We start from the raw sequence: 9,157 nt of genomic DNA, 5'->3' as shown, positions 1-9,157 counted from the left end.
TTGAGATCTGGACTTTGACTTGACAATTGTAGAGCTCGCACTCCTGGGTCTCTTTGACCTTGTGCTTGGGATTATTGTACATTGCTTAAAGGGGTTATCAGGGGGCCAAAACCTGCATTGCAATAATATATTTATGTGAAATGAAGTAACTTACTAATAGACATTAAAAATTCTATAGTTTACGGTGCAAACCTCGTGAATTATTCAGGAAGCGCTGGAGCTTTTCTAATAATGATGACGATCCGACACGGCCCCACGTGACTGAGCTCTTGATTCATGTGCTGTTCATGAACATGACCACAAGGGGCTGTCACATTGCTTATTGCTGGAGTCCCGAGCAGAGCATCAGCTAGTGATCTGCCCGGGACTCCAGCGCTGCTCCCGACGTCCATATTTGGTCGATTCAGGGGTTTCCTATCGCTGGAGTCCCCGAGCAAAGAATCAGCTGATGTTCTGCCTGGGGACTCCACAACTTCTGCCCACGTCACTGTCCATATATGGACAATGACGTCGGCGGCAGTACTGGAGTCCCGGAGCAGAGCATCAGCTGATTCTTTGCTCGGGAACTCCAGCGATAGGAAACCTCTGAATTTACCAAATATGGATGTCGGGAGCAGCGCTGAAGTCCCGGGCAGAGCGCTAGCCGATGCTTTGCTCGGGACTCCAGCAATTGCAATTTTTGGTCCCTGGATAACCCCTTTAAAAAGGTGAACTTTCCCCAAACTACCAAACTAAGGGTAGGAACACACTGGGTGGATTTGTTGCGTTAAAGTTCACTGCGTATCGATCCTGTAAGTCGCAGGGAATTCCGCAAGAAACACTGCACCAAATTCTGGTGCCGTTTTTCGGGTCGCATGTCCACTGCAAAAGTCCTGCAGGAAAAAATAAAAAAAAATTATACTTTCCCCGACCGTAGTCATGGCGACACGACCCTCGTCGGAGTGTCTTCCAGGATGACGCTGTAGACTATGTGGGAGCTGAGTAATTTATAGATGTCACGGCTGTGGGGTATATGGACCCACTAGGCCACTCCGCCATAGCGGAGAAGCAGCTGGCCAAATAATTGTCAATAACAGTCTCTCGGATAGGAGTACCTGTGTAGAAGATCAGGCAGGTACTCGGAGTAGCAGACACGTGGTGAAGCAGGCACAGATGATGCTTGGCATAGCAGATGACACTGGACGTGGCAGATGAGGCACACACGACTCCCACAATAGGCTTAGGAACAAACACAGCAACAGGATACGGGAACACTGGGAGCAGGATACAACTAAGGGAACATTTGCTAGACTAACACAGGAAGAGAAACAAAGCTCAGGCAAGGAGAGGAAGGGCAGACCCCTTTTAAAGTTCAGGGTGTTATTGGGAAACTCTAGACAGGTGCGTGTGCTGGCCCTTTAAGGGCGCTCGCACCCTACAGGACACAGGAGAGCACTGCAGCCATGTGTGTCGGCGTCTCTGAGGAGGGAGACGCCGACATGAAGATACAGTCCTGCGGTCACAGTAAGTGGGACGCGTCGTCAGTCAGTGACGGCGGGCAGAACAATAGGCCTTATTCAGACTAGCGTATGGGTGAGCGTGCTAGAGTGGGTTACTTCTCTCTTGGACTATCGGCAGAGACTACACGTAGAGGGTAGGTCTGCGTCTCACTACGCCTGGTGTGGCGTTTCGGGGGTCTGCCCCCTTTCTCAAGCTTTAGACTATGACCACTGCAGTAGTCAGATGGGATGAAACGTCATCCCAGGAGGCCGGGGTGAGCTCAGAAAAGAAGATAGTGTCGCTAGGACTATGGCAGGGTGGGTAAGTATAAACTTTTATTTTTTATTCATTTCACATATACAATAGCTTTTTTTTTTTTCCTCACTTGTGATTCTTGTGGCAGAATCGCAGGGTTTCCGCCGCAAAAGTTGCAACATCTGCTATTTGTTGCGGGGGTTTACATTCCCATTGAATTAAATGGGGAAAACCCGCAACAGAAAACCAATGATTCTGCAGCATATATCGACACGCTGTGGATTAAAAAATACATAAATAAATCGCAACGCAGGTCTAATTATGAACGGTTTTTCGGCTGATTCTTTCCGCAGTGTGTGGATGAGATTTGTTCAAATCTTATCCTTTCCAGAAAACGCACAGTGTTCACGCCTAGTGTGTTCCTACCCCTAAGGTCTCCCCCACAAGACTTCTTTCCTGCCGCTTCCAGTTATAGGCCGGTTTGGGATCATTTTTCGCCAAGGTGTATTAACATGTGCCATCTGAAATCGGCTCTCCGTTTGTAAAATTTACCGCACTCCGTACAGCAGTAGGTCTCCTTCTTTTTTGGCATATGGACACTTAAGTGCTGCTTGAGATTACTCTTCTGAATAAAACGTTTCCCGCACTCAGGGCAAGCATAGGGCTTCTCTCCGGTATGGAGGCTTACGTGCTGCTGTAGATGGCTCTTCCGTACAAATTTTTTTCCGCACTCAGGACATGAATACAAATTATTTCCGGTGTGTAGCCTCTCATGCATGACGATGGCAGCCTTACTGCTGTAAGACTTTCCGCATTCGGAACAAGGAAATGGCTTCTCTCCAGCGTGTTTTATCTGGTGCCCGACAAGCTGAGACTCGAAAAGGAATCGCTGTCCACGATCCAAACATGCAAACGGTTTCTCCCCCTTGTGGATCCTCTGGTGGACTATGAGGTCTGGCTTCGATGACACGCACTTGCCATATTTAGAGCACGGCAAAGTTTTTTCTGTTCGATGCCGAGTGAGACCAGAATTACAAGAGAAGTTTTCGCCACGTTGAGGAGAAGTTATCGTTTCCACTCTGTGGTGGTTTATAAGACGGGAGTTGGTAGAGCAACGTTTACTACAATCTCGGTGGCCATCAACCATCTGAGATGCGTTCAGTTTTCTACCCGGCTTCTTCTGGATGGATGTGCCCAGTGTGTGGGCCTCGTGGGCATTCATTTTCAGGTTTCTTTGGTGTTCTCGTTTGCAGGAGAATGGTTTTACCTTTATTATGATTGCCGGGGTAGAATAAATGTCCGTGCCTGTAAGAATTCCTTCGCCACCAGTACCGGATTCTTCTTTTATATTATCGGTGGTAGATTCCATCCCTTCACTGGAGAAAGATTCTTCCTTAATGTTGATAGTCGAGTCCTCCGAATTACCCAGGGGAGTGGAGACAACAGCCTGATGAAAAGTTCCTTCATCACCGGAGAAATGCTCTTCCTTAATGTTGAGCGATGGTCGTTCTTCCATTCCATACACGTGAGAAATGTGACCTTCATTGGTCACCGCCGGTTCTGTTTTGACACAAACCAGTGTATGTTCTGCAGATCTGCCCGGTCTCAGCGTTATATCTCCTAAGGATTTCAGCTTCTTTTCGCTCACAACATCTCCGGGATGTCCTGAGTGAGATTAGAGGAGATTAAAAGAACAGATATTAGAAGAAGAAAACCTCCTTTAGGAAGGTAATGTAGCACAGCGATTACCAACCAGCCATCCGTGGGGTTCCTTGGGAGTTTCCCAGTAGATCGCAGCAAGAGCGTTCACTTTATCGACGGCGATCTGGCTCTACAGGAGGGTAACCTTTTGATAAAATTACCTTTTATATTTATAATTTCCTTTAAGTAAAAGAAAAATAATGAAGGAAGGCAATATTAACCCCTTCCCGCCGCAGCTATTTTTTAAATTTTCACTTTTTTCCTCCCCACCTTCCAAAAGCCGTATCTTTTTTTTATTGTTTCGTCGATAACGCCGTATGAAGGCTTGATTTTTGCGGGACGAGTTGTAGTTTTTTATGGCAACATTTATTGTACCGTATAATGTACCGGGAAAAAAATTCTTTGTGGGGTAGAAATTCCCCCTTTGTTTTTTTGGGTTAAGTTTTTACAGCGTTCTCCGTGCAAGTAAAACGCCATGGTAACTTTATTCCGCGGGTCAATATGATTACGGAGATTCCAATTTATATTGTTTTTTTTTATATTTTACTATTTTTACCAGGAAAAACAAAGTGTAAAGAATAAAATGTATTTTGTGTCGCCGTATTCGGAGAGCCCGAACTTTTATTTTTCCATGGATTGAGCGGTGTGAGGGCTTATTTTGTGCCGCGTGACATGTAGTGCTACTATTTTGGGCTACATGCACGTTATTTTGTCGCTGTTTAGTCCATCTTTTGTGAGAGATGAGGTGACCAAAAAAAGAGCGATTCTGGCGGTTTACATATTTTATACACCGTTCACCATGCGGTTAAATAATTTGATATAATAGTTCAGACTTATACGGATGCGGCGATACCAGTTATGTCTTATTTTATTTTTTTTACAATGCTTTAGGAGGAAAATGGGAAGAGTTTTTGGGTTGTTTATTTTTTTTTTTGTACATAAATTATTTTTAACACCTTTTTTTTTATCCATTAGTCCCTTTATGGGACTTGAACCAGCGATCGATAGATCGCTTGCACTATAGATACTGCAACATTGGAGAATATTGTGATTCTGACAGTCTCCAATTAAGCTCTACTGGAGGCAGGTCTTAATAGGAGTACAAAGATGGCAGATCTGGGGGCACCCATTGAGCCCCCAGGCTGCCATAACAACCATTGACACCCTGCGATTGCATCGTGGGGTGTGGGCATGGCTGTCAGAGGGGATCACTCCAGTCTTTAACACTTTAGATGCCGCAGTCGGCTCATATAAGGTCCTGTCGCCCAGCAGTGTCAGTGCCTTATATACGATACAGCAGTCAACGTCATCAGGACTGCGTCACTTATAACGCCGGTCAGGACCTTATAGGAACAGCCGCCACATGCTGAGGGGACATGGAAGGGAGAAGGGGAGCGGTGAGTAAGCATTCGTTTTATATATTTTTTAACTATCTGAAGGAAGGGATTGGGGTAGTCCATTTGGGGGGGGGGGGAGGCACAAGGTACAGGGACTGGCACAAGCCTTTACCTGGCTACGCCCCACAGAGTGAAATCTTCCTTACTTAAAAATGAGCCGTGGTCTAGAAATAATTCCTTACCGAGTGAGGAGCAGACGGCCCGGTGACCTTCCTCGTCCTTGGTCATCTCCATCAACCTCTACACAAAATGGAAAGAAGAAGGCGACATCATACGACAATGATCATTCCACACAACTCACTTGGGGCTCCCGTATCATGTCCCAGCATTCCCGGCAGCGCTCACCTCTCCCGTCAGCAGCGCAACGATCTTGTTGGCGAGTTCTAGGATCTTCTTCTCATTGTTTCTCTTTGGTAAACGAGGCGGAGGCTCAATAATGACGCGGTCCCCAGACTTTTTCACTACAACATCTTCCTGCCCAGAGAGAAAAGGTGGTTCATTTTTTCCACGTGTACCGCTCTCCGATCCCAACCCTTTGATCTCAGTCCGTGACCGCGGCACAATCAAAATAAGACTCCCCACTGGTGATCCAACCGGAGACCTTCAGAAGTCTCTTCCTGCATCCGGCCGGGCCTGCAGGGATGAGGTTCCATCCCATGTGACTACTGCAGCGATCACATGGGATGAAACGTCATCCTAGGAGGCCGGGCTGCATGGAGTGATCATGGAGTGATTCATACCATTACGCAGCGTATCCGCCCTGTGTGAACATGACCCTTCTCACAAAAAAGTCTAGCTTAGGTTGCAATCCCGAAGGTCAACAAGTCATATCAAGAGGCCTCCAGCAAAATATTAGGTCAACATCCGGATTTTCACGCTTCTTGCAGTTCTGCCCAATTAGGACACCGCTATATTCACTGACTTCAGTTTAGCTGCATTGTTTATTGGAGTCAGTGGTGGTCTGAAAAATGTTCTGTTCTGATCAGAGACTCGAGTCTAGCTGCATTGTCAATTGTAGTCTATTAATTACCACCCCCCATGATTTACACTGCAGCTTTGCAAATTACCAATATGCAGAATTCCTCACCTGATCGGTTAACAAGCAGATAATCTCCACGGTGATCTTTAGTATCTTCTCCATGTGTTGGGGGGGGGGGGGGGTGACGGAGATTACCAAAGGACCTAGAGAGTCAACACGATGATCACTGTGTGAACACGAACAGCAACATCATCGTCATCCTGTGCATACTTTTAACATTATTTTAGAGAAAAAAAATAGAAAAAGGGTTTTTTTTGTAACTTTTTATTATTCAACTTAATTGAATTTTACTTTTTTTATTTTATTAGTCCCCTTAGGGGACTTGAACCAGTGATCGCTTATATGATATACTACATTACTAGTGTATTGCAGTATATAGTGATTCTCACAGTCTCCCATAATAGGAGCACAAATATGGCAGACCGGAGGACCTTCTTTAGGACCCAGGCTGCCAAGTCTACCATTGGCACCCCACGATCACGTTACTGGGGGGGGGTGTTTAGGCGAAGGCACGCGTACTGTGTAAGGTTTAGACAACGTTGAGCAGGCAGAAGATCCGCCAAATTTCTCACAGTGGCGCATGTTTGATAAATTTGCCGCATCTTGCTGGATAATCTAAGGAAAAATGTTTTAAACACTTTACGCTGCCTTAGAAAAGTCGCAATTTGCGCAAAAAATGTTTCCGTTGCCCCCGCCACTTTTCAAAAAAGTGGCTGAAGCTCCGGAGGAGAGCGGAGCCAACCGCAGCCCAACAAATTACCCAAATTGCTGGCGTAAATTATAGCTGCATAATAACGCAAATCTACGCATCTGGAAGGCGGTGTAGATTTGACTTTCTGGCGTATGGACGGCTGGACATGCACCTCATTTATTAGGAGGCTCTTAATCAGGCGCCTCGGATTCCCGCGCTTCTTAGTTTAAGGCCTCATTTACACGAACGTGATATACGTCCATGAGACTCGCGTGCTTTTCACGCGGGTCGCACGGATCTATACAAGTCTATGGGGGCATGCAGACGGTCCGTGAGTTTTGCTCAGCGTGAGTGCGCTGAAAAAAACTCACGACATGTTCTAAAAATCTGCGTTTTTCGCGCATCACGCACCCAATGAAGTCAATGGGTGCATGAAAACCACGAAGGTCGCACGGAAGCACTTCCGTGCGAACTGCGTGATTCGCGCAAGAGCTGTCAAATTCTGAATGTAAACAGAAAAGCACCACGTGCTTTTCTGTTTACAAACATCCAAACAGAGTGTCTTAGAGATGACCGAACTTCACCGGGTTCGGCCGAACTCGTTTTGACCGAACCCGGCAGGAGACAGTCACTGTGCAGGGTGCTGAAAGAGTTAAACTGGTTCAGCACCCTGGACAGTGACTTCCGATCCCAATATACATGATCGTGTAAAAAAAAAAAAAAAAAGTTCTGACTTACCGATAACTCCCGGCTTCTTCCTCCAGTCTGACCTCCCGGGATGACAATTCAGTCCAAGTGACAGCTGCAGCCAATCACAGGCCAAGCACAGGCTGCAGCGGTCACATGGACTGCCGCGTCATCCAGGGAGGTAGGGGCCAGATGTCAAGAGAGGCGCGTCACCAAGGACGCGTCACCAAGGCAACGGCCGGGAAGTTCTCGGTAAGTACGAACCTCTTTTTTTTTTAAACAGGTTACTCGATATGGTGATCGGAATGCACTGTCGAGGGTGCTGAAAGAATTACTGCCGATCAGTTAACTCTTTCAGCACCATGGACCATGCAAATGAGGCTTGCAAAAGTCCAAGTGGGCGTGTTTAAAAGTAAAAGTCCAAGTGGGCGTGTATTATGTGCGTACATCGGGGCGTTTTTACTACTTTTACTAGCTGGGCGTTCTGATGAGAAGTATCATCCACTTCTCTTCAGAACGCCCAGCTTCTGGCAGTGCAGACACAGCCGTGTTCTCCAGAGATCACGCTGTGATACTTCTCATCACAACGCCCAGCTAGTAAAAGTAGTAAACACGCCCCGATGTACGCACATAATACACGCCCACTTGGACTTTTACTTTTAAAACACGCCCAGTTGTACTTTTGCAAGCCTCATTTGCATAAATACAAAAATGGTCATAACTTGGCCAAAAATGCTCGTTTTTTAAAAATAAAAACGTTACTGTAATCTACATTGCAGCGCCGATCACATGCAATAGCAGATAGGGGCTGCAAAATCTGGTGACAGAGCCTCTTTAAGCAGAATCCCCATTGCCGACTCTGGCCAGGGATTCCGCTCTAGGAGGAGCCCCAGACGTCAATGTCCATGTATGGACAGTGACCTCAGGGGTTTCCTCTAGGAGCGGAATCACAGCCAGATCATTGGCAACGGGGATTCCGCTCAAGAAGAAGCCACCAATTCTGAAGCAGGGAACTATCAGCACCCTGGCCGAGGATTCCGCTCCTAGAGGAAACCCCTGAGGTCCCTGTCCATATGTACATTAACGTCAGTTGCTCCTCCTGGAGTAGCCACTGACAATATATGAACAGTAACGTCAAGGGCTTCCCCAAGCACATCGCTCGTGCCCGGGGAGTGCTCAGTGAGCTCCCTCTGCTCCTCCGCACTGACCTAATCCTGAAGCAGAGAGCTGATGCCCGGGGACTGTCCCGCTGAATCCGGGACGGTTGGGTGTATGTAAATGTGCCGCATAGAGTGCAGCCACCTGACATTGAGCAGACAATATTAACAAGGACATAACACACAGTACACGGCATATATCTCCACTATGTGATAATATAATAGTATACAGCTTTATAGTAACAGGCAGTTACTCACTTGTCAGGCTATTCAGGGAGTGGTGGGAGTCTTCTGTATCTGGTGGCTCAGGGGGGTCTTTCTACCTCTAAGAAGGGTCTTCTCGGCTCTCAAGTTCTTCTCTGTGCATTCTGCCACTACAGGCCGTAATAATAGTCTTACATTCAGCTCAGTAAGGCTCCAGCCGCCATTGTTCTGGAGGGCAGATGGTCTCCGGGAAGATGGAAGACAGACGGAACGCAGTGTTATAATATACACTTCTCCCTCTGTCAGCGGCTCTATGTAAAGTCTCGGACCCCGTGACCAATACGACGCCTCGTTTAGCGCATGCGCCCTAGCGGGAGAAAGCCAACCGAAAAGAGGTAGTTTTACTCTGCCGGCCAGTTACAGGACTTGATTTCAGCCGACCAATGATACAGTGAAGGGGCGTGTTCAGTAATTGGCGGGAAAATAACTACTAAACTGGAAAGATAATTCTCCTCGTCGAGCACTCGGAAGAGTCTACTGACCGACA

At 46.9% G+C, this 9,157-nt stretch overlaps 1 protein-coding gene across 3 annotated transcripts; it reads right to left on the bottom strand.

The window, feature by feature from the left end:
- Nucleotides 1-647: 647 nt before the first annotated feature.
- LOC142663439 (oocyte zinc finger protein XlCOF8.4-like) lies at nt 648-8,916 on the bottom strand. 3 transcript variants are annotated; one of them, XM_075842091.1, is made up of 5 exons: nt 8,665-8,916; nt 5,920-6,037; nt 5,178-5,306; nt 5,015-5,072; nt 648-3,399 (listed from the first exon to the last, which is right to left on the bottom strand). In XM_075842091.1, exons 2-5 carry the CDS (start codon nt 5,971-5,973, stop codon nt 2,222-2,224), a joined length of 1,419 nt encoding a protein of 472 aa, XP_075698206.1. In that variant the 5' UTR covers nt 5,974-6,037; nt 8,665-8,916; the 3' UTR covers nt 648-2,221. The 3 variants fall into 3 exon arrangements, with proteins under 3 accessions (XP_075698206.1, XP_075698205.1, XP_075698207.1); XM_075842090.1 differs by having other exon boundaries at nt 5,920-6,014; XM_075842092.1 differs by lacking the exons at nt 5,178-5,306; nt 5,920-6,037; nt 8,665-8,916 and adding an exon at nt 3,488-3,565.
- Between the last annotated feature and the right edge of the window lie 241 nt (nt 8,917-9,157).

The sequence above is a fragment of the Rhinoderma darwinii genome, chromosome 11, assembly GCF_050947455.1.
Source record: "Rhinoderma darwinii isolate aRhiDar2 chromosome 11, aRhiDar2.hap1, whole genome shotgun sequence".
NCBI classification, from domain to species: domain Eukaryota; kingdom Metazoa; phylum Chordata; class Amphibia; order Anura; family Rhinodermatidae; genus Rhinoderma; species Rhinoderma darwinii.
This window is presented reverse-complemented; position numbering and strand designations above follow the sequence as displayed.

What these genes read in the sequence shown, in the direction of transcription:
- LOC142663439 (XM_075842091.1), bottom strand. Translation starts at nt 5,973, where the DNA reads ATGGAGAAGATACTAAAGATCACCGTGGAGATTATCTGCTTGTTAACC. An exon ending in TCTGCTTGTTAACCGATCAG is followed by an intron (nt 5,307 to 5,919) that starts GTGAGGAATTCT and finishes CTCTCTGGGCAG; the next exon opens with GAAGATGTTGTAGTGAAAAA. An exon ending in GGCCGTCTGCTCCTCACTCG is followed by an intron (nt 3,400 to 5,014) that starts GTAAGGAATTAT and finishes AATCTCACTCAG; the next exon opens with GACATCCCGGAGATGTTGTG.